Source organism: Oncorhynchus mykiss, chromosome 32, assembly GCF_013265735.2.
Source record: "Oncorhynchus mykiss isolate Arlee chromosome 32, USDA_OmykA_1.1, whole genome shotgun sequence".
Classification (NCBI taxonomy): domain Eukaryota; kingdom Metazoa; phylum Chordata; class Actinopteri; order Salmoniformes; family Salmonidae; genus Oncorhynchus; species Oncorhynchus mykiss.
The window spans coordinates 30,950,497-30,976,269 of record NC_050572.1 but is presented as its reverse complement, the minus strand read 5'-3'; the positions used below and the strand labels follow the sequence as shown (position 1 = coordinate 30,976,269).

Below are 25,773 nucleotides of genomic sequence, written 5' to 3'. Positions count from 1 at the left end.
TGCCTGCTTCCTGCTAATCTAGTGGATACTCTCTTTCAGCGCGTGCCTGCAGCATCAGCAACTTGCCCGCATGCTGCACTGACTGACGCACTATCCCCATTTGTCTCCTCTCTACGCACGGCATTTCTCTTCTCTCGCCCTTTTACTGCAATAGAACCCTGTGTCCTTTCCATTAAATGTCATATTCACCATCAGTTTTCTGACGAATAAGCCTACATTGAGACGTTGCTCAAGCAGTTCAACTGCATTGCTCTGTAGGCTGTCATTCCATCCCACTTTATACCCCATCCCTTTTTGACGGACACATTCTCCTCCATCCTCTTAGTTGCATGAAAAAAGTGGGCAGTTCAAGATTTTATATTTGCCCTCACTGTCTCAAACTCCCTCTTTTCTCCCTGTTCTTTGCAGCCGGTCGGACGCACGCGTCCCATACCTGCATAGAGCTCCCTGCATTATTGAGGACCGTCCCTTATCGAACGCCGCAATATCCCGCGCGCACTGCACCAAGAGGGAGCCGATACCGAAAATAATTCACTTCACTTCAACCAAAAATATTATAAAGTCCAGTACTTCACAACCATTAGTCGAAATGTTTGTCAAAAGAATGCGGTAGGTGACGTTTTATTTAATTTAGCCTAACAGCTTTGGACCGATGCCGCTTAAATGAGGGCAGAAAGTTATAGTTGACCATGTCAAAGTATATTTATTGTATTTACCCATAACCTGCACTTATGTGTGACATGGAGCTTTTCTTTCTTTCCTCGCATTGCGTTCCTCCCCCGGTGGTCCTGAATTTAGCCTACTCTTATTTACATGCGCTATAATAGGGCTACAAACAGGATTAGACCATTTAGGGTCGTATTTCTTTGAAGCTCACCCGCGCACTGTCAGGACAAAAGTATATGTTAAGAACAATTTCTTTATTCTACTGTGACATTTGGCAGCGTAATTTTAACGTCTTTGCATCAGATTGAGGATAAACCCAGTAACATAACTTTTCATGACATAATCTTAATGCAGTGTCTTTTGGCTGATACGTTTTAAACTTTGTTTTGGAGCTTAAAGTTTGAACCAACTATGTGCCGAAGGTGTCGCCTATTAAATGCTGCTGATGAACGAGGGTTTTTATGTGGACATTTGAGAGTTCTGATATGGTTTGTGGAACATCTTGCAAAGCTCTTTAATGACATTAAGAAGCGTACAGTAGACGTCTTCACCCTTTTTCTAATGTAGAAATTTACACATAATTCAACTCCATACTTTCCTTCACCACTTTCTTTTTTGCTCTTCTCCACTAGTACAGTACCCCTCCTAGTAACTCTCAGTTTAGACAGGGTCATAAATAGCATCTCTCACTGCCTTTAGTCTTTCTTTCTCTCTTACACTCCCTCTCTTGTCTCCTCCCTGCTACCTCTATTTCTCTATCTCTCTCTCCTGCTCTCTCTCTCACTCCCCCCTCTAATGCAGTCTCTTAGTGGACATGTTGCCTTTGGCATCACAGGCTAGAAGCCTCAGTCTCTGTCAGTGACATTCGACTTTAAAGGTCCAGTACAGTCAAAATCGTGATTACCTGTGTTTTCTATTTATTTCCACACTATGAAGTTGGAATAATATTGTGGAAATTAGGACAAATCCCTTTTTGTGTAAGAGCTGTTTGAAAAGACTGCTTGAATTTTCAGCCTGTTTTGGTGGGATGGAGTTTTGGCCTGCCCGGTGACATCATCAATAGACCAATAAGAGAGTTCCAAACCTCTCTGCCAATAACATCTAGTTTTCAGTTTTCCCCTCCCCACTCAGACCACTCCCAGACAGTCCTATCAAAATTCTTGCTTGAGAAATGCTCTTTGCTAAGAAGCTATTTTTTGTTTCATTTTGACAATTTTAATTGAAAACAAAGTAGTAAATATAGTAAATAAATGTATTTATTTATTTATCCTTTATTTAACCAGGAAGAGCTCATTGAGGTTAAAATCTATTTTTCAAGAGCGCCCTGGCCAAGATAGGCACCACCAAGTCATTACAAAAGAATTACAGACAGGACAACATGAAAAACTACAAGTAATCTAGTAAACCATTGAATTCACAAGAGTATAAAACAGCAAATTAAAAACATTGACAGGTCAGGGAATCAGCCTCAAAATCCTTCATCAGTGATTTAAAAATACCAATCGGGACAAGTTCTTCCAGTTTAAAAGTATTTTGTAAGGTGTTCCAAGATGATGGCGCAGAGTACATAAAAGCCCTTTTACCAAATTCAGTTCGGACATTTGGAACAGTTAGCAGGATAGTCCAGCGAACGAAGAAAGTACTCACCACATTTCTGAACAATAAAAATGCACTACTAAAAAGGTAGTAAACCCAAAATGGCTTTGTAAATAAAAGTATTCCAGTGACAGCCTACGAGTGACTAGAGAAGGCCAGCCAACCCTGGTATACAAAGTGCAGTGGTGCGTAAGGGTTTTGCAGTTTAAAATAAATCTCAAAGTGCCATGGTAAAGACTGTCAATTGATCTCAAACACTGAGCGGAAGTATTCATATATAAAATATCCCCATAGTCTAGTAAAGGCATAAATGTAGCTGATACTAGCCTCCTTCTGGCTTCAAAAGAAAAACAGGCCTTATTCCTAAAATAAAATCCCAATTTCAGCTTCAATTTTTTTGTAAATAGTTGAATATGCAATTTAAAAGAGAGGCCGTCATCAATGAAAATTCCAAGATATTTATATGAGGTTACAACCTCAATCTCCTTGCCCTGACAGGTAGTAATAGGTGAAAGGTTCAGAGGACTATTTCTTGCATTAGAAAACACCATTAGTTTAGTTTTGTCAGTATTGAGGATAAGCTTCAATTGACACAAGGTATGTTGAACAGTATAAAAAGCAGTTTGCATGTTCTGGAAAGCTTCTGTAAGAGACAAGGCACAACAGTAAATAACAGTATCATCAGCATAAAATGAAGTGCATTTTGGACATTTTTGTCTAAATCATTTATATAAATAGTGAATAAGAGAGGACCAAGTACAGAGCCTTGGGGCATACCATTCAAGACAGGCAATTTAACAGACATAAGACCATCAAATTGAGTGCACTGAGTTCCATCAGACAGATAGTTAGCAAACCATGCAACTGCATGCTCCGAAAGACATACACTCGACAATCTCTGCCTTAGTATAGCATGATCAACTGTATCAAAAGCCTTAGAGAGATCAATAAAAATTGAGACACCGTGCTGTTTTTTGTCAATGGCTTCAGTGATATCATTTAAAACCTTCATGGCTGCTGTAAATATACACTGCTCCAAAAAAATAAAGGGAACACTAAAATAACACATCCTAGATCTGAATGAATGAAATATTCTTATTAAATACTTTTTTCTTTACATAGTTGAATGTGCTGACAACAAAATCACACAAAAATTATCAATGGAAATCAAATTTATCAACCCATGGAGGTCTGGATTTGGAGTCACACTCAAAATGAAAGTGGAAATCCACACTACAGGCTGATCCAACTTTGATCTAATGTCCTTAAAACAAGTCCAAATGAGGCTCAGTAGTGTGTGTGGCCTCCACGTGTCTGTATGACCTACCTACAACGCCTGGGCATGCTCCTGATGAGGTGACGGATGGTCTCCTGAGGGATCTCCTCCCAGACCTGGACTAAAGCATCCGCCAACTCCTGGACAGTCTGTGGTGCAACGTGGTTTTGGTAGATGGAGCGAGACATGATGTCCCAGATATGCTCAATTGGATTCAGGTTTTGGGAACGGGCGGGCCAGTCCATAGCATCAATGCCTTCCTCTTGCAGGAACTGCTGACACACTCCAGCCACATGAGGTCTAGCATTGTCTTGCATTAGGAGGAACCCAGGGCCAACCGCACCAGCATATGGTCTCACAAGGGGTCTGAGGATCTCATCTCAGTACCTAATGGCAGTCAGGCTACCTCTGGCGAGCACATGGAGGGCTGTGCGGCCCCCCAAAGAAATGCCACCCCACACCATGACTGACCCACTGCCAAACCGGTCATGCTGGAGGATGTTGCAGGCAGCAGAACGTTCTCCACGGTGTCTCCAGACTGTCACGTCTGTCACATGTGCTCAGTGTGAACCTGCTTTCATCTGAGAAGAGTACAGGGCGCCAGTTGGGAATTTGCCAATCTTGGTGTTCTCTGGCAAATGCCAAACGTAGAGTTTATGATGGGTATTCTTCTCCTCTCAATACAACCCTGCTTGAAGAAGATCATTGCACATATATGATCTGACCCCCGCGGTACTGCTTTGGCACTTTAATCTAGTGGCACCAATAGGATTCTAGCTCATAACTACCAAACTATTATCAATATTCAACTTCAGGGCTAATTTTAACCAACCTAATTTGCCAGACGTGATTTAAAATGGCTGGTGACAGAGTGGGAGTATATTACTTGTTATTATCCTTGGCTTGTGTGCTTTGTGGTCACAAAGGTTGTTGTCCAGAGCCCACATTAGTGTAGAACATCCACCCTCCCAAGCTACGTCTGAAGATTCAGTCTTGACAAACAAATGTTATTGCCACCATTGGTTGTGAATTTGAACTTTTGAAGAGTTTGTCAACCACTGGTAGGTAGTACAACTATGTTGACACAAGGGTTGGGGTCAATTCAATTTCAATTAAGTCAAATCAGGGGGTTGGCTAAAATTCAATTTCCATTTTTTTGATGCTATTTCAGTTTATTTGAAGACACTTTCTGATAGACTCTTGGGTTCAATCAAATGTCATTTTCACTCCCAAGTGGAGCAGCTGTTAAGGCACTGCATCGCAGTGTTTCAAGAGGCATTGTGGCTTGGCAGGGTCATGTTTCGGGGGACACATGGCTCTCGACCGTCGCCTCTCCCGAGTCCGTACGGGAGTTGCAGCGATGGGTCAAGACTGTAGCAATTGGATATTACGAAATTGGGGAGAAAAAGAGGTAAAAGAATCACAACAAAAATAATTTTCAACCAAGAATCTGAAATTGCAATAGTGGGGGTGGTTGTGTGATTCACACACTTTTTATTAGCTACATGAAAAGGAAGGATGGATGGATAAATAGATAAATCCATTAGGATTTATAATCTATTGAATCTCCAGCCCAAATAATATGTAATTATCCTTACTAGAGATTTCCACGTCAATGACATCAATCTCCCATTGACATTAATACTTGACTTACGTGAAAGTTCAAGTTACAGCACACACACATTTCTCAACTTACAATGCAGCCATAAATGACTGTAGAGGTAAGATGAGCAAACTCTTGGGATGTGTGATAGAGAAAACAGACACTGGGGAGTTGAAGAGTAATCTTCCCTAAGGGGCTTTTTTGTGGTAACGGGGCATGAGTGATTTATGAATATGTGAAAGCAGGTTAAATTACTAAACAGAAAGTAACTGGGTTCTACATGGTTGTTAAAGGGATAGTTCACCCAAATTGCATCGTAATTTGCATGAACTATCCCTTTAACAGACAAGGCTGCGGGGAAGAGTCAGAGGTAGTACTTAATAAAGGAACTTGAATGAGCCTCCGGTATTCATTGAAAAAGGGGAAGTTAGATGAATGAACTAGGGTTACGGAGGACAGACCAGCGATGAAGAGACAATGAGCTGAGAGAATTAAAAACAAGCCGCCAACCTTCTCTTGTGTGTCTGTGCCAGAACCGTTCCTTTTGTAGTTTTCTATAAAACAAAATGCGGATGTTGTGCCTCGCTGGGCCGTGCAGAGACTGCTAACATCTTCTGCTTCCCCCGTGACACTGTCTCCTCATCCAGGGAAACCAGGACATCATGCACCTTCTTGTCTTTCATCCCACCCTGCAGGAGGCGAGAGCCGGGCTGCCATGAGTGCACTCTGTTTCTCTGGCTTTCACCACGCAGCCTCTGGGACTGTGGGCTCATTTAATTCACTTCAGTAATGGACACAACATATAGGCTGGGCGGGTGGAGAGGAGAGGGGGAGATGGAGGAGTGGGAGCATAAGCAGAGAAGTGAGAGGTGTCCTGACAGAAGTGAAGGGATGGAGAGCAGGAGGTAAGGAGGGAAAGCAAGATTTGATCTAAACTAAACACTCCATTAAGCATCCCCCAACCTTGAAATTAAGTGACAGAAAACACAACCTCACTAAAATGGGTGCAAGAGCTACACAGCTTCAAATCAAATCAAATTGTATTGGTCACATACACATGGTTAGCACATGTTATTGTGAGTGTAGCGAAATGCTTGTGCTTCTAGATCCGACAGTGCAGCACTATCTAACAGGTAATATTTAACAATTCCACAACAAAACCTAATACACACAATCGAGTAAAGGAATGGGATAAGAATATATAAGTATAATTGGATGAGCAGTAACAGAGCGGCTAAGATGCAATAGATAGTAAAGAATAGATAGTGAAGGATACAGGATACAGTATATACATATGAGATGAGTGATGTGAGAATGTAAACATTCTTAAAGTGGCATTATTTGTCACGACTTCAGCCGATGTCTCGGTCCCTCTCCTTGTTTGGGCGGTGTTCGGTGGTCGATGTCACTTATCTTCTAGCCATCACTGATCCATTTTTCATTTTCCATTGGTTTTGTCTCGTCTTCCTTCACACCTGGTTCCAATCCCATCAATTACATGTTGTGTATTTAACCCTCTGTTTCCCCTCATGTCCTTGTCTGAGATTGTTTGATTGTATGTTTGTGTATTATGTGTTGGTGCGCGATGGGTTTTATACCCACTTTTTATTATTTAGTCATTTTGGTTTTGGAGTTTTGTGAAGCACTGATTAAACAACTCCGTTTACACCAAGTTCGATTCTCCTGCGCCTGACTTCCCTGCCACCAACCCGCACCCATTACATTATTAAAGTGACTAGTGTACCATTTATTAAAGTGGCCAATGATATCAAGTCTGTAGGTAGGCAGCTGCCTCTCTGTGCTAGTGATGGCCTTGAGATAGAAGCTGTTTTTCAATCTCTCTGTCCCAGCTTTGATGTACCTGTACTGACCTCGCCTTCTGGATAGAAGCGGGGTGAACAGGCAGTGGCCTTGATTATCTTTTTTGCTTTCCTGTGACATCGGGTGTTGTAGGCGTCCTGGAGGGCAGGTAGTTTGCCCCCGGTGATGCGTTGTGCAGAACTCACCATCCTCTGGAGAGCCCTGCCATTGTGGGCGGTCAGTTGCCATACCAGGGGGTGATACAGCCCGACAGGATGCTCTCAATTGTGCACCTGTAAAAGTTAGTGAGGGTGACAAGTTAGTGAGGGTGACAAGACACACAAAAAAGTTAGTGAGGGTGACAAGACACATTTTTTTTCAGCCTCCTGAGATTGAAGAGGCGCTGTTGCGCCTTCTTCACCACACGGTCTATGTGCGTGGTCCATTTCGGTTTGTCGGTGGTGTGTACACCGAGGAACTTAAAACATTTCACCTTTTCCACTGCTGTCTCGTCGAAGTGGATAGGGAGGTGCACCCTTTGCTGTTTCCTGAAGTACACGATTATCTCTTTTGTTTTGCTGACATTAAGTGAGAGGTTATTTTCCTGACACCACACTCCTAGGGCCCTCACCTCCTCCCTGTAGGCTGCCTTGTTGTTGTTGGTACTCAAGCCTACCACTGTAGTTGCATCTGCAGGAGGCGTGAATGTCCTTGCAGTCATGGGGGAACAAGGAGTACAGAAGGGGGCTGAGAACGCACCCTTGTGGGGCCCCAGTGTTGAGGATCAGCGTAGCGGTGGTCATGTTTCCTACCTTCACCACCTGGGGGCATCCCGTCAGGAAGTCCAGGGCCCAGTTGCACAGGGCAGGGTCGAGATCCAGGGTCTCAAGCTTAATAATGAGATTGGAGGGTACTATGGTGTTGAATGCTGAGCTGTAGTTGATGAGCAGCATTCTTACATAGGTATTCCTCTTGTCCTGATGGGATAGGGCAGTGTGCAGTGTGATGGCGATTGCATCATCTGTGGACCTATTGGCGCGGTAAGCAGTTGGGTGTGACAGGTAGGTTGGAGGTGATATGATCCTTGACTAGTATCTCAAAGCACTTCATGATGACATGTGTTTGAGACATTGAATTGCGACTCCACTTTGTCTCTCTACTGATGGTTTGCTTGTTTAATTGCCTGGAGGGCAATGGAGGGAATAACTAATCTGATGTATTCGGTCATGTTTCCAGTCGCCTTGCCATGATTAAATGCAGTGGTACGTGCTTTCAGTTTTGCGCGAATGCTGCCATCAATCCACGGTTTCTGGTTAGGGAAGGTTTTAATGGTCGAGCGTGTTACTCGCTTGTGTACTGCAAATGATATGCTTATAGAATTTAGGTAGCCTTGTTCTCAAATTAGCTTTGTTAAAATCTCCAGCTACAATAAATGCAGCCTTAGGATATATGGTTTCCAGTTTGCATAAAGTCCAGTGAAGTACCTTGTTGGTCGTCTTGGTATCCGCTGCGGGGGGATATACATGGCTGTGATGATAACCGAGGAGAGTTCTCTTGGGAGATAATATGGTCTGCTTTTGATTGTGAGGAATTCTAGGTCAGGTGAACAAAATGACCTGAGTTCTTGTATGTTGTTACAATTACACCATGAGTTGTTAATCATGAAACGTACACCACCGCCCTTCTTGTTACCGGAGAGATGTTTATTCCTGTCGGTTCGATGCACTGAAAAACCCTCTGGCTGTACGGACTCCGACAGCATGTCCCCAGCTAGCCATGTTTTTGTGAAACGGAGTATGTTACAATCCCAGATATCTCTTTGGAAAGCAACTCTTGCCCTGATTTCATACATTTTGTTAACTACTGTAGGGACTGGATATTAGCAAGTAATATACTCTGAAGCGGTGGGTGGTGTGCGCACATCTGAAGCCTCACTAGAAGACCGCTCCGGTACCCTCTCCTCCGACGGCGTTGTTTTGGGTCGGCCTCTGGAATCAGTTCAAATGCCCTGGGAGGTGCAGACAAAGTATCCATTTTGGGAAAGTCGTATTCCTGGTCGTAGTGCTGGTTGTGCTGGTAAGTCAACATCTCTCTGATATCCAATAGTTCTTTCCGGCTGTATGTAATAACACTTAAGTTTTTCTGAACTAACAATGTAAGAAATAATACATTTAAAAAACGAAATAGTGCACAGTTTCCTAAGGACTAGAAGCGAAGCTTCCATCTCTATCAGTGCCATCTTGTAGCTGTTTATGTGATTTGACCTTGGTATGCCTCTTGTATGAGACATGTACTGCGGCAGTACACCTGTAGTCAACCAACCCAGGTTCCAGGAGAGATACAGGGTGTGCAGGCTTTTGGTTCAGCCCTGCACTAAAGGCACCATAATGAACTAATTTGATTCAACTAATTGATTGGAACAGAAGTGTTTGTGGTGGGCTGGAACAAAAAGCTGCACACACACACTCGCCTGGTTTACCAACTACTTCAGTGTGTCAAATCGGAGGGCCTGTTGTCCGGACCTCTGACAGTCTCTATGGGTGTGCCACAGGGTTCAATTCTCGGGCCAACTCTTTTCTGTAAACATCAATGATGTTGCTCTTCCTGCTGGTGATTCTCTGATCCACTTCTACGCAGACAACACCATTCTGTGTACTTCTGGCCCCTCCTTGGACACTGTGTTAACTAAGCTCCAGATGAGCTTCAATGCCATACAACTCTCCTTCCGTGGCCTCCAACTGCTCTTAAACGCAAGTAAAACTAAATGCATGCTTTTCAGTCAATCACTGCCCGCACCTGCTCGGCCGTCCAGCATCACTACTCTGGACGGCTCTGACTTAGAATACGTGGACAACTACAAATACCTGGGTGTCTGGTTAGACTGTAAACTCTCCTTCCAGACTCACATTAAATTAAGCATCTCCAATCCAAAATTAAATCTAGAATCGGCTTCCTATATCGCAACAAAGCATCCTTCACTCATGCTGCCAAACATACCCTCGTAAAACTGACCATCCTACCGATTCTCGACTTCGGTGATGTCATCTATAAAATAGCCTCCAACACTCTACTCAACAAACTGGATGCAGTCTATCACAGTGCCGTCCGTTTTGTCACCAAAGCCCCATACACTACCCACGATTGCGACCTGCACGCTCTTGTTGGTTGGCCCTCGCTTCATACTCGTCGCCAAACCCACTGGCTACAGGTTATCTACAAGTCTCTGCTAGATAATGCCCCGCCTTATCTCAGCTCACTGGTCACCATAGCAGCACCCACTCGTAGCACGCGCTCCAGCAGGTATATCTCACTGCTCACCCCTAAAGCCAATTCCTCCTTTGGTCGTCTTTCCTTCCAGTTCTCTGCTGTCCATGATTGGAACGAATTGAAAAAATATCTGAAGCTGGAGACTCACATCCCCCTCACTAGCTTTAAGCACCAGCTGTCAGAGCAGCTTACAGATCACTGCACCTGTACATCGCCCATCTGTAAACAGCCCATCTATCTACCTACCTCATCCCCATACTGGTATTTATGTATTTATTTTGCTCCTTTGCACCTCAGTATCTCTACCTGCACATTTATCTTCTGCCGGTCTACCATTCCAGTGTTTAATTGCTATATTGTAATTACTTCACCACCATGGCCTATTTATTTCCTTAACTTACCTCATTTGCACTCACTGTATATAGACTTTTTGTTTCCTTTTGTTCTATTGTATTATTGACTGTATGTTTTGTTTATTCCATGTGTAACTCTGTGTTGTTGTATGTGTCGAATTGCTAAGCTTTATCTTGGCCAGGTGGCAGTTGCAAATGAGAACTTGTTCTCAACTAGCCTACCTGGTTAATAATATCCTCTTGAATCTAGGGGGCACTATTTTCATTTTTGGAAAAATAACGTTCCCAAAGTAAACGGGCTATTTTGTCAGGACAAGATGCTAGAATATGCATATAATTGACAGCTTAGGATAGAAAACACTCTAGTTTCCAAAACTGTAAAAATATTGTCTGAGTATAACAGAACTGACATTGCAGGCGAAAGCCTGAGAAAAATCCAATCAGGAAGTGACCCTTTAGAAACCTCTGCGTTCCTATGCGTCTCTATTGAGCAGTGAATGAGATATCAACCAGATTCCTTTTTCTATGGCTTCCCTAATGTGTCTAGTGTCTAGTGTCACAATACATAGTTTCAGGCTTTTATTTAGAAAAATGAGCCTGAACGTCAACATTGCGTCAGTGGTCAGCTGGAGTCTCTCAGAGTGTTTTGTGCGTAAGGGACAAATGCGGCCATTGTTTCTCTCTTTCCTACTAAGAAGCCATCTGTCCCGGTTGATATATTATCAAATAGATATTTGAATAACACCTTGAGGATTGATTATAAACAACGTTTGCCATGTTTCTGTCGATATTATGGAGCTAATTTGGAATATTTTTTGGCGTTGTCGTGACCGCAATTTCCGGTCGAATTCTCAGCCAAATGTGAAGTTTGGAGTTATTTCGGCTACAAAAATAATATTTTTGTAAAAAAGGAACATTTGCTATCTAACTGGGAGTCTTGTGAGTGAAAACATCCGAAGCTCATCAAAGGTAAACGATTTAATTTGATTGCTTTTCTGATTTTCGTGACCAGGTTGCCTGCTGCTAGCTAGGCATAATGCTATGCTAGGCTATTGATAAACGTACACAAATGCTTAACAAGTGATAAACAAAAGGCTAAGCTGTGTTTCAATATATTTCACTTGTGATTTCATGAATATGAATATTTTCTAGTAATATTTATGTCCGTTGTGTTATGCTAATTAGTGTCAGTTGATGATTACGCTCCCGGATCCGGGATGGGTAGTTACAAGAGGTTTTTAAATAAAGGTGAAATAAATAAAATAAATTTAAAAAACACAGCCCCCTTGGCTCAGGGTTGGTGACTATAGTGCACAGTGCATCACAACACAGTACAGTACAGTATAAGTGTTTGATATCATAATAAAGTGCAGTATGGGTTGTGATAACCTATTTCCCCACAGTTACTTCTCAACAACGTTTTGCTTGCATTCTACCTGTCTTTTTGTGTCTGCATAAAACGGGTAACATAGTCCAAACCTTGTATGCCTTTGCACAGCAGTGTTCTAGAACATTGTACCGTTGGCATTCATACTTGTCAAATTCTCAGCGCGGCCCAAGCAATTTCTCTAACTGTCAACACGTTCAGATGAAAAAAATAACTTGTACATGGGAGCCGCGTTGGTTGTGAAGTTTGGGAAGGTGTGCGTTGGAGCTGTGCGTCCCCCGGGGACAATGGTCTCAGAGCCGCGTATGTCACAATGGGACGCCGGACTATCAAGTCTTAGTGTCTATGGACTATGATTTACGCTTTAAAACCTCTTAAGGATATGCCCCCTTATTTTCAATTTTCTCCTAAAATCACATAACCAAATCTAACTTTCTGTAACTCAGGCCCTGAAGCAAGGAAATGCATATTATTGGTACCATTTGAAAGGAACACTTTGAAGTTTGTGGAAATGTGAAAGGTATGTAGGAGAATATACAAAATAGATCTGGTAAAAGTTAAGAACCGGTTGAAAGAGCCCTATTTTATACTGTGTGTATCATGTACTTGAGGATATTGCACAGGCAGCTTTTTCTGGATATGGAATTGCTCTTGGTGGTGTCTCTGGGTGATGCTTGAGTTCTATTCACTGTTTTCTTAATTAAAAAGAGCAGAAAAGCTGGCGGCGCAATGACTTCAAGTCCAAGGACGTTCTTCCTGAAAGATAACCAGGCATGACCTCCATTTTATTCCCCGTCATCAGTCTGTCGCCATTAGGATGGATACAAACCTGTGTTTATGGATACTCATATAACAATTATATAGTTTCAGACATCCCTGGTTAGCGTCCTCTTCATGTGGTCAAGTCCTGTTTAAAGGGATTCCTAGTGGTTTTCGGCTTCCTTTTCCATAAAAAAAATTGAATAAAGTGTGTCAGAGCATCTTGTCCTGTAATCTTCCCACATGGACTTTTGTAAGAGAACTGATATAAAGTGAAACACAGTGTGCAGCTGTCCTCTTGCCCGCCACTCGTCTTTTGTGAGACATTTTCTAGTGGAGAATACTAATGGCTGCATGTCTGTGGAGCTAACCCAGCTGGCATGAATACAAACAACATTTATTCGACCACAAGAGAGTGCTGTTTTATACTACACTTGTGTCTCTTTGTTGTCCTTGTTTTTGGAGACCTTTGCATGGATAGGTTGTCATTTGATATAAAGTAACAGTAATGATGAGAGTAAGGATTAAAAAAACACAGATGAATGACCTGTGCACTGCGATTGACTTGATTGCGAGTCTTCAGCTAACATGATTGCCTTTTAAAGTATACTGTTGTGCGCAGCTCACTAATCTGTGTTGGATGGTATTCCGGCCTAAATTTTGACTCAGAAAGAAACACATACTTTATAGTGCATGTGTGCTTATGTACAGTACCAGTCAATAGTTTGGACACGCCTACTCATTCAAGTGTTTTTCTTTATTTTTTTTAAAACTATTTTCTACATTGTAGAATAATAGTGAATACATCAAAACTATTAAATAACACATATGGAATCATGTAGTAACCAAAAAGTGTCAAAATATATATTTTTATTTCAGATTCTTCGAAGTAGCCACCCTTTGCCTTGATGACAGCTCTCACGCCCTGACCTTAGTTATCTTTGTTTTCTTTATTATTTTGGTTAGGTCAGGGTGTGACGAGGGTGGTATGTGTGTTTTTGTCTTGTCTAGGGTTTTTGTACATCTATGGGGTTTTGGTATGTCTAGGTAAATGTAGGTCTATGGTGGCCTGAATTGGTTCCCAATCAGAGGCAGCTGTTTATTGTTGTCTCTGATTGGGGATCCTATTTAGGTTGCCATTTTCCATTTTGGTTTTGTGGGTTATTGTGTAGGTGCATGTCAGCACTCAGTTTATCATAGCTTCACGTTAGTTTTGTTAGTTTGTTTAAGTGTTCTTCGTTAATTAAAGAAGAATGTATTCTTATCAAGCTGCGCCTTGGTCTCATCATTACCAAGAACGTGACAACAGCTATGCACACTCTTAGCATTCTCTCAAACAGCTTCATGAGGAATGCTTTTCCAACAGACTTGAAGGAGTTCCCACATATGCTGAGCACTTGTTGGCTGCTTCACTCTGCGGTCCATTAGTACAAAGGACAGATTTCCACCGGTCTAATGTCAATTTTTCGTGTTTCTTGGCCCAAGAAAGAGTGCACAAAAACAGTTGAATGAGTAGGTGTGTCCAAACTTTTGAGCGGTACTATAGGTATATATAAATAAATACATATATATATATATATATATATATATATATATATATATATATATATATATATATATTTATACTGAACAAAAATATAAGTGTAACATGCAACAATTTCAACAATTTTAGTGAGTTACAGTTCATATAAGGAAATCAGTCAATTGAAATGAATTAATTAGGCCCTAATCTATGGATTTCACATGACTGGACAGGGGTGCTGCCATGGGTGAGCCTGGGAGGGCATAGGCCCACCCACTGGGGAGACAGATCCAGCCAATCAGAATGAGTTTGTCACCACAAAAGGGCTTTATTAGACAGAAATACTCCTCAGTTTCATCAGCTGTCCGGGTAGCATAGTTACATGTGGTCTGCAGTTGTGAGGCCGGTTGGACATACTGCCAAATTCTCTAAAACGACCTTGGAGGTGGCTTATGGTAGAGAAAGTAACATTAAATTCTCTAGCAACAGTTATGGTGGACATTCCTGCAGTCAGCATGCCAATTGCACGCTCCCTCAAAACTTGAGATATCATTGGCATTGTGTTGTGTGACAAAACTGCACATTTATTTATTTATTTGTACTGTAATCATTGAAATGCAAGAGAAAGGCCATTATGTATTATTCCAGCCCAGGCGCAATTTAGCTTTTGGCCACTAGATGGCAGTAGTGTGTGTGCGCAAAGTGTTAGACTGATCCAATGAAGCATTGCATATCTGTTCAAAATGTTGTATCAAGACTGCCCAAATGTGCCTAATAGTTTTTTAAATACATTTTCAAGTTCATAATTGTGCACTCTCCTCAAACAATAGCATTGTATTATTTCACTGTAATAGCTACTGTAAATTGCACAGTGCAGTTAGATTAACAAGAATTGAAGCTTTCTGCCCATATCAGATATGTCTATGTCCTGGGATTTTATTTTGTTACTTACAACCTCACGCTAATCACATTAGCCTATGTTAGCTTAACCGTCCCGTGGCGGGGACACCGATCCTGTAGAGGAGGTAGACTCAGCGATGCAAGATGTATACACAATATCGGGCTGATTTCCTCAACAATGTTGAAGCGTGAGGCTAAACTTATCCGCTGTTTTGGTTCTGTATCTACTACGTTGTAGCAGCATGAAGCACACCTGCACACATGTGTAGATCATATGTGTGACTGTGTGAGAGCAACGTCTTGCATCGTTCTCAGCTCAACTTCTGTGGTGCTGCTCGTGCCAATGTCGTAGCGCTGAGTCTACCTTTAAATATTATGGAATAATATGTATTTACACTGTAGTTAAACTGTCTCTGCCTACGTAATTACTTTGTAAAGACACATTTTTAGGCAAATGCTTTGAAGTGGTCCCGAAATGCTCACATTCAAAGGGTCATATAAGGACATGACTTTCATTTTCACTTATCTCATCAGAGTGAATATCCACAAATCGTAGTATTAGTAGTAGTAGTTTATTACATTTTACATGTAGGCCGTACTTGGCAGCCTAAAGCTGAATTGCAGTACACAGCATATATACAAGTAACAAATCTCAAAGCACTTGAAAAGCAAAACAAGCATCAATTAAAAGTATGAATGACATGAGTATAGGTCTGCACAGTTCTAAGTACTTCAAGCCTCTAAGAGATGAAGCGAAAACCGCTTATACATTTGTAGCTACAACCCGCATCAGAGTAGCACAGTAACACAGACAGCTCAGAGTAAACTATGTGTTGTCTCCTGCATTTACATATCCCTTACCATGACTTGTATCACGATGGAAGCTGATCTTGGATATCCAGAGAAGTGTACTGGTATAACATATGTGCTGGGTCTTCCTTGGTCAGTCGAATGAACGTGGCTCTGTTTTGAGGGTGTCTGGGGCTCGTTTAGTAGGTTTAGTAGTAAGCTTTGTGAAACTGTGGGTGGTGGATTGGTGCAACTGGTGCTTGACTATTTTAATTTCAGTCACATAGAATGACTAGAAAAGCCTGAATCAAGCCAGCTGGATAGGAGTGTACTCCCCCAACACAAAGACGAACACACACAAACACACACACACACACACACACAGAGAGTATTTGTGTATATTTTGACAAGAAGACATTCTTCATTTAATGTGAGCAGGGTTGTATTTTTTCGAGCAGCTCACAGACTCTGCTTGTCTCGGAAACAGTGTCTGCAGTCCAAGTCACTTAATAGCCTACTGTGTCTGTTAAAAGTCTACTGTGTCTGACTGAAAAATAATACAAATGAAACAGAAACAATATTCACAAATATGTGTAACAAAGACAGATAACTAGAGGTTGGTTTCCTGCAATCATTGCAATTTTTGCAGAAAATGCACTCAAGTTTTCCTTTATCCGCAGAATTTACCATTGCTGCAGAATTTCCCCAAAATGCATTTTTTCTTCAGCGCTACTAGATGGCACCAGCCACACTGTATACTTACCCAGTCAGCTAACCTAACATAGCTAGGCGTAAAAGAAACACCTGAAACTAGATCCTGGCAGGGAAGGTTCTCTTCTGCACTTTTCAACCAATCCAGTAAATGTGAAGGAGAAGTTAAGATGGAGTGTCGCCTCGTTAACTTCCGTTTGTTGGCAACTCTGCTAATGCTACCAGTCGACAAACATTCAGGGAGATTCTCAATTGGCCGAAAGTCTGTCCTGACCTCAACTCCGCTCTCCTCTGTGACCCGGAAACCGGTAAGTGGTCAAGTGGTCGAGGAGAGTGTCAGTTTTCAGTAGGCGAATGCCGGAGTGTCCTCTGCACCTCGATAGCCTCTTCTCGCGAAATCCTCCGCAGAAGAGTTTTGAAATCCGCCACACCACCTTTGAATCGGCTGTTGCACATATTTAAAAATGATACACTACTTATCCTTTTATCTATACTATCTGTATCTGTTTTTAATGCTTCACACATTTATGTTGGGATACCACGTCTGTAACTGTCATGACGCGCTAGTGAAGAAGGTCTCATTTCATAGAAGTGCATTTGTTTCCATGTTTCATCCCCTCCTCTCCTTGATTACCTTTTGACTTTTTAAAAAAAGAAGTGAGGAGAAGAGGATGCAAGGAATTGAGAGTACCAATTGAGATTCTCCCTTCATCATTCATGGAGGAAGAGGGTTTTTTACGACCAGCTAAGCCAAACGCAGGAAACTAGGCAACTTATCAGGTTTAGAGGGTTTTTGACAATTTAAATGTTTGCTCTAAATGGTAATTTAGGCACATTTTTCAAGTCTGCAGAATTTTGGGAAAGTGCATCTAGTAAAAATGGGGATGGCATAAAGATATAATGAGTGAATCATAATCGTATAGGTGATTCAACTGGTGTTCAAGACACACAAAATTGAAATATTTTTATTTATATGAGGTCAAAGGTAAAAAGCATACCCTTTTGGAGAAGGTTCTGAAAGTACTCAAAAGTATGAGGTACAGTTTGTTGCCTTGTCCTTTCTGAAAAGTATTTTTGAAAAACATAAGCTGTCTTTTGTCAAAAATGCCTCTGCACTTATTTGTGTGAGGTAGATGTTTATGGCCCCTCCCCTTTCCATCGTGGCTGCCTCTGAGGTTGTGTGAGGTCAGTGAGAGCCGCCTGCCATGCCGGCTGAGCTAATAACAGGGTCAGACTGGTGAAGAGGCACTGGCAGAAAACCCTGGGCAATGCAGACGTGTAATTTTCTCTTGGAGGTGATGAATCGCTTGCGGTCAGATGTGGATGTGCCGCCGGATTCCTTTTCTGGGGTCTGAGCAACTGCTCCTCCAATGTCTCTGTGTCCTGTATTAGGATATTTCAAGGTCCTTGATCTTTTTATATTATTGAATTAAGACCGTTTAGTCTTTACTTTATTCCCATAAATGGTCCATTTTCTGTCACCACCACATTTTTTCCTCATACTGCATGTGCTTTTCATCAACTACACTTTCAATCTCATCATCCTCCATTTCTCCACACATCCTTCTCTCAGCTCCTGCTCTCTCTCATCTCTCATCTCTCATCGATCAGTTAGACGCTGTTTGTCATTCAAACTACTTGTTTACCGTCTGGCATTGATCTAACATTTTAGTTCTCATCATTCATCACTCTTTGCCCTCTCTGTCCTTATCTACACTCGAATCATAGAGGGTATATCATGTAGGAGTAAAATAAGCCAACAAAAATAATACTGTAACCAATTGGCGAAGTAGAGATTGTTTGTTAAATGAGGTGCATATGCCATATGTAATATGTAAAAAAAAAAAAAAAACTCCCTTATCTCACTCTCACTATCTCTCCTCCACAGACCAGTAAGGTTCCTCCTCTTCCTGTGCGCACTTTGCCATCTGACCCTGGCTTTCCCCGCTCAAACAGGATACTCAGAAGGTACAGATCTTCTAACGTGTATTTTGATGCATTATCATTATTTGGGATGACAATGCATTGCATTAAAACTTTTATTTTGATTTCAGGTTATTATTTTAAAGGGATACTTCTGGATTGTAGCCGTTATCTACTTCCCCAGAGTCAGATGAACATGTGGATACCATTTTTATGTCTCTGCTAGCATTAGCGCAAATAGCATGCTAGCGGTTCCTGTAGACTTCTAGTCATTGTGCTAACATTAGGTAGCATTGGCTCACGAAACTACCTCTTAACTTCCATCATACTGGACGCAGAGACATAAAATAGTATCACAAAGTATCCCTTTAGCCTTAGCAGCGCTGTGGTCCTCATGAACTGAAATTTAAAGACTCAGTTGCTGTATAGTAATTGCTGCATAATAGTTGCTGTATTACAATTGCTTTGGATAGAAGATAGTTAATATAAACATGGATTATGTATAATTTATATTTCTATATATTCAACATGTAGCTGATTAAAGCGTTTGTTTTTCTGCCCACTCCGTAATCATATAATATTTTGAGGGGAAATTACACTCATCCATGGAATATAACCATTGCTGCAGAATTTTGAAGATTGTCCCCGAAATGCATTATTCACCATCACCACTAGAGGTCAATAGCCGGCCACTTACTCAGTCAGCATCATTTACTCACTGTGTCTCTCCTTCCTGACTCAGATGACAACCGACAACTCCAGGTCACCATCTCCAAGGCAATCCCGATTTCCACTGCACAGCTAGGAGGCTCCATCACAATCCCATGTATGGTGTCCCTGTCCCCTGGGCCCCCCTCGTCCTCCTCGCCCCCCAGCCCGCCCCGGGTCAAGTGGAGCGTGTTGCATGATGGGGAGCAGGAGGAGACGGAGATCCTGGTGGCGCGGGGTCAAAGGGTGAAGGTCAACGAGGCCTACGGAGAACGAGCTTCCCTGGTCAACTTTGCTGACTCGCCCGAGGACCTCTCCCTCTGGCTGGGGGAGCTGCGCTCAACAGACACAGGGCACTACCGTTGCGAGGTGCAGCAGGGCCTGGACGACGCCAGCGACTTCACACAGATCAAGGTCAAAGGTAACAAAAGGATAAGGATTTTTAAGGCTATAGGAGTCTGTGAATATTTTGGATTTTTTAAAACTTGTCTAACAGGTTTAGAAACAACCAGATTTAGCCTTATATGCAACTATTAATATTTTTTCTTTCAGTTTTTACCACATATTGTGTATTTGAACCTGTCAATATTTCTCTGTGTGTGTATGTTTGTGTTTGTGTACACGCGTGTGCATGTAGGTGTGGTCTTCCATTACAGACATGCCTCTGGTCGCTATGCATTTTCGTTCAGTGAGGCCCAGGCGGTGTGCGAGAGCATTGGGGCACACATTGCTACTCCCGACCAGCTTCTGGCAGCCTATTACGATGGCTATGAGCAGTGTGACGCCGGCTGGCTCGCTGACCAATCTGTCAGGTATCCACAACTTGTCTTATAATGCAAAGACACATTTCTTAAAGGTGCAATACTTTGTTTTGACTAATTCACATGCCTATAGGCTACTGGGAATGTTGAATTTGGCCCACTGTGTGGTATGTAATACTATTTTCTGGCAGACTGTATGTTGACCTGAATCAGTTTCACTCTAGTCCTGATGTTAATTAAGCTAGATTTCCTCATGAGCATTATCATGGCTTACATGTGTAAGATAGGGACTCTATTTGGTCTGTGTTCCCAACACACACATCAATTCCCGCTAACAGATTAAAAAACAATGACTGAGGCCCCTCACCTATCAGAGTTAGTCTTTGCAACATTTTCTTAGCACAGGAAATACTAATATTTTCTATTTCGCAGATATCCAATCCAAGTTCCCCGGGAAGGTTGCTATGGTGACATGGATGGTCGCCCGGGAGTGAGGAACTATGGGACACTGGAACCAGAGGAGCTGTTTGATGTGTATTGTTATGTGGAGCATATTGATGGTAAAGAACAACAACTTGTGAATAGCTTCCCGTAAAATAGTGACAGTGTGATTAGCTCCCCGTAAAAAGGCAGTGTAAATAGTGACAGTGTGAATAGCTCCTCGTAAAAAGGCAGTGTAAATAGTGACAGTGTGAATAAATGTGATTCTACTGAGCAATAACATATGTTTGTGTCATTGTGTCAAAAAAGAATAAAGGACAATATGTCATTTTGCCAAGACAGATGCTTTGTCATTGTACATCATCATGTGTTCTGAAGGCACTCTATAAAATGACTGTGTTGGGTCTCCTTAAAGGGATAGTTCACCCAAATTGCAACATTTTCTTACCCTCCAAACATTCTCTGAACAAAGTATGACAGCAATCCATGCTTTCATTTAGTTTCCCTGGTACTGTTTCCACATGCTAACCTTTTAGTATTCAGCATTTGTGGCACCATCCGAGTAATGGGACCGATATTAGCATTTTTCACGCATCATATTCAAATCATTTATAAGTGACTTTGTTGAGCTTCACAATTTTAAATACTTTCTGATTATTTGGACATGACGTGCAAAAAATGCTAACATCGGTCCCATGACTTTGAATGGGATGTGTGCCACAAATGCTAAAACATGGTAACAGTGCCAGGTAAACTAAACCAAATCATGGATTGCTGTCATAACTTTACCATAGACCACTTACAGGGCAAGGAAACCAATATATAATTTTTTAATTTGAGTGAACTATCCCTTTAAGTTACAGGCATGTAGGGATTTTAGCTAGTGGACAGAATACACACTTTAGATGAGTCAGATCATTTGTATTTACAGGTACAATACATATCAAATACTGATGTCATTTTCCCAACCGAGATCTCATTCTCCCATGTGTTCAGCCTTTTGTATTTTTCCAGATACTGCAGGAAAATGAAGGATCTAGGACAATCGTTCGGAATCTAAATCCCATTAGGACTCTAACACATTACCTTTTTTTGTGCAGGGGAGGTGTTCCATGGCTCTGCCCCTAAGCAGCTGTCATTGAATGAGGCTTGGGCGTACTGCGAGAAGGAAGGGGCAGAGCTGGCTACCACAGGGCAGCTGTACATGGCATGGAGTGAGGGTCTGGACCGCTGCAACCCTGGCTGGCTGTCTGATGGCAGCGTGCGCTACCCCGTCATCACCCCTAGAGCGCGCTGTGGAGGTCCACAGCCAGGGGTCAAGACCCTGTATCGCTACAGCAACCAGACAGGCTTCCCTGAATCCTCCAGCCGCCATGATGTTTACTGTTTCAGAGGTCTGAGTCTTGTACTGGACTAATTAGTAGTTAACCTCTATGGGACGGTTGAGCTAATGTGATTAGCATGAGGTTGTAAGTAACAAAAAAAATCCCAGGACATAGACATATCTGATATGGGCAGAAAGCTTCAATTCTTGTTAATCTAACTGCACTGTCCAATTTACAGTAGCTATTACAGTGAAATAATACCATGCTATTGTTTGAGAAGAGTGCACAATTATGAACTTAACAATGTAATAATAAACCAATTAGGCACATTTGGGCAGTCTTCATACAACATTTTGAACAGATATGCAATGGTTCATTGGATCAGTCTAAAACTTTGCACATATAATACTGCCATCTAGTGGCCAAATTTGTGCCTGGGCTAGAATGACACATTATGGCCGTTCTCTTGCATTTAAAAAATGACAATACAAAAAAAAAAAAAAAAAAAGTGTATTATTTGTATTATCTTTTACCAGATCTAATGTGTTATATTCTCTTACATTAATTTCACATTTCCACAAACCTCAAAGTGTTTCATTTCCAATGGTATCAAGAATATGCATATCCTTGCTTCAGGTCCTGAGCTAGAGGCAGTTAGATTTGGGTATGTCATTTTAGGCGAATATTGCAAAAAAGTGTTGGCTCCTTAAGAGATTTTAAAAGAGATAGCAAAGTACTTATTTGAGGTCTGTTTTGTACTGGACTAATTACTAGTTAAAAGATTCTTAAGAGTATATTGACGCACCCGTGTGTTAAACCTTAGTAACATAATAATAAAATCCCCATCAAAATCTGTCAGTTTAAGCTAGAGATATCAGGTTTTTTTGCATGGGCTGCGTCTCAGTCCATAACAACTGTCTATGTCGGCCTTCCGTATCTGCGGTGGAAGGTGGCCAAGCTACAGTGGTGTTTGTCAAACCATTAGACATCCCGAAAATCGGTCTTCTCGCAAAAACGGATGTAGCATCTGAACGGTTTGGCCTAAAAAACTGTTATGACCACTCTATGGAAAAGGGAGACCCTCACGAACACGTTTTCTGTTTATCTTTACGAGGACACTGGTCTCGTCTGAAGGTAACCCATACAAACAAATGGAAGTGTGAAGGTCGTTTTGTGCCTACAAAAATAAGGGTTTAAATATGTGTGAAGAATTTTTTTTAAATGTATCCTGAGCTTTCTTATATCTCCTAAATATAAGACATGCACTTCAAAACCTTATTTCTTATGACGTTTATTGTTTTACTATTTTTTGCCATGTTTGAATGTGTTATTCAATGCGTTTCTATGGGCTATAGTCGTAAAGTCCTAATTCAATATTTAATCAAATAATGTAAAAAAATGTTTTTTTTTAAAGTAAAAAAAAGTTGATGCCTAAATGGGTCCTAAAATTCTAATCAGATATCCATATGATCCATGGTATGACCATCTTAAAATATTTCCATATTCCCCACAAATTTTAGAGGTCTGTTTTGTACTGGCCTAATTAGTAGATAAAAGAGATAGTACAGTGCCTATTTCAGAGGTCTGTTTTTGTACTGGACTAAATAGTTGTTGCATAGATAATAGTTTTTTTTATTGCAAGATATTTGTTAGATTGCATGCTTCTATGGATTATTTTGTGTTATGCAGAGAATGTCTTAGTTTTATGTCCATTCATTAAACAACCTCACTGAGTCTCCTGTCCACTCCCTGTTCTTCTCAGGTAATGGGAATCCTCACACGGATGCCCCCATGGACTACATGGCCACTGAACCAGAGGACATCGGACAAGATATTGTTGTTCTTATGGAGCCTGCGGAGGAGCTCCATCCGAGCCTGGATCCAGAGCAAGTGGAGCGAGAGGCCCAGAGTGTCCTGCAATCCCTCCCCGTCTTCCAGTCAGCCCCTGCTCGGGAGGACCTGCAAGGATCTCCCCCTACTTCCATGTCAAGCACAGAGGTCCCACTCACCCGTACAGCTTCCACCCAGGACCTCCTCCAGCCTTTTGATGAGACTTCACTTCCTGTAGAAGAACTCTACCACTCCCAGCATCCTACTTCACTTCCCAGCACCTCCAGTGAGCCAGACTCCCTTCACGATGGAGACTATCACTCCCAGCATTCTACTTCACTACCCAGCACCTCCAGTGAGCCAGACTCCCTTCACGAAGGAGACTATCACTCACATAATTCTACTTCACTTCCCAGCACCTCCAGTGTGCCAGACTCCCTTCACGATGAAAACTATCACTCCCAGCATTCTAGTTCATTACCCAGCACATCCAGTGAGCCAGACTCCCTTCACGATGGAGACTATCACTCCCAGCATTCTACTTCCCTTCCCAGCACCTCCAGTGAGCCAGACTCCCTTCACGAAGGAGACTATCACTCACAGAATTCTACTTCACTTCCCAGCACCTCCAGTGTGCCAGACTCCCTTCACGAAGAAAACTATCACTCCCAGCATTCTAGTTCATTACCCAGCACATCCAGGGAGCCAGACTCCCTTCACGATGGAGACTATCACTCCCAGCATTCTACTTCACTTCCCAGCACCTCCAGTGAGCCAGACTCCCTTCACGAAGGAGACTATCACTCCCAGCATCTTACTTCATTACCCAACAACTCCAGTGAGCCAGACTCCATTCACGAAGGAGACTATCACTCACGGAATTCTACTTCACTTCCCAGCACCTCCAGTGTGCCAGACTCCCTTCACGAAGGAGACTATCACTCCCAGCATCCTACTTCATTACCCAACACCTCCAGTGTGCCAGACTCCCTTCACGAAGGAGACTATCACTCCCAGCATCCTACTTTTTTACCCAGCACCTCCAGTGTGCCAGACTCCCTTCACGAAGGAGACTATCACTCCCAGCATCCTACTTCATTACCCAGCACCTCCAGTGAGCCAGACTCCCTTCACGAAGAAGATTATCACTCCCAGCATCCTACTTCATTACCCAGCACCTCCAGCATGCCAGACTCCCTCCACGAAGGCAACTCCAGTTTCTACCGACTCGAACTGGAAACAAGCCCAGAATTCCCAGAGCCGTCCTACAAGCCACACATACATTACCAGCCGATGCCAGAGATGAACCCGGAGGAACCCGACTACCAGCAGTCAGGCTCTTCCAAGCACTTCCAGCCAATGCCAGAGACCAACCTGGAGTTGGATCAACTGGAAGCCAACTACAGCACAACAGCAGGTAACCAGAGTCATCGGGAGATAGCACAAGAGACTACCAACATGGCCTTTGACCCCATAGAGAATGCTACCGAGGCACGTGACCCCACCGCAGAGAGAAGACACAAAGAGGCGATCGTGGGAGAACTTGAAGAGACATCCATCTCGACCGAATCCCTGGGTGAGCTTGATCCTCACCCAGTCGGGTCTTCACTCTCCCCCCACGGAAGGGCAACCTCAGTGTGGTTGCCCTTGGATGGATCTGGAGATATGTCCCAAGGTATGGATACCTTGCAGCAGACACTCCCATCCAGAGCGACCCACAGCTAGTACATTCATCTTGGGGCGGCAGGGTAGCCTAGTGGTTAGAGCGTTGGACTAGTAACCAAAAGGTTGCAAGTTCAAATCCCCAATCTGACAAGGTACAAATCTGTCGTTCTGCCCCTGAACAGGCAGTTAACCCACTGTTCATAGGCCGTCATTGAAAATAAGAATTTGTTCTTAACTGACTTGCCTAGTTAAATAAAGGTAAAATAAAATTAAGATAGCCAGGCGAGACAACCACATATCACAGTCAAACACATATCACATACATAATTCAATGCAAAATGCATAAAAATGTATGTGTGCCTCTTCACAGTCCCCGTCGTGCCGTTAGTTGTTATTTTATCACATTTTTAAATCTGGTTTTATTTGCAAGCTTTAGTTACCTGGGGTGGCTGAGAGTTCCATTTAGTCATGGCTCTATTTAATATGGTGTG

At 42.3% G+C, this 25,773-nt stretch overlaps 1 protein-coding gene across 2 annotated transcripts in view; it reads left to right on the top strand.

Annotated features, from left to right (window-relative positions):
- Positions 1-389: 389 nt before the first annotated feature.
- Positions 390-25,773, top strand: part of LOC110489431 (brevican core protein) — a 39,536-nt gene continuing 14,152 nt past the window's right edge. Inside the window, exons 1-7 of one of the 2 annotated variants that reach the window (XM_036971024.1) lie at positions 390-609; positions 18,518-18,597; positions 19,295-19,681; positions 19,898-20,072; positions 20,454-20,581; positions 21,563-21,856; positions 23,550-25,292. In XM_036971024.1, the coding sequence (XP_036826919.1) occupies positions 590-609; positions 18,518-18,597; positions 19,295-19,681; positions 19,898-20,072; positions 20,454-20,581; positions 21,563-21,856; positions 23,550-25,292 (2,827 nt within the window). In that variant the 5' untranslated portion in view covers positions 390-589. Of the gene's footprint in view, positions 610-15,780; positions 16,938-18,517; positions 18,598-19,294; positions 19,682-19,897; positions 20,073-20,453; positions 20,582-21,562; positions 21,857-23,549; positions 25,293-25,773 lie in introns of those variants that run through there. The other variant, XM_036971026.1, reaches the window with a different exon arrangement.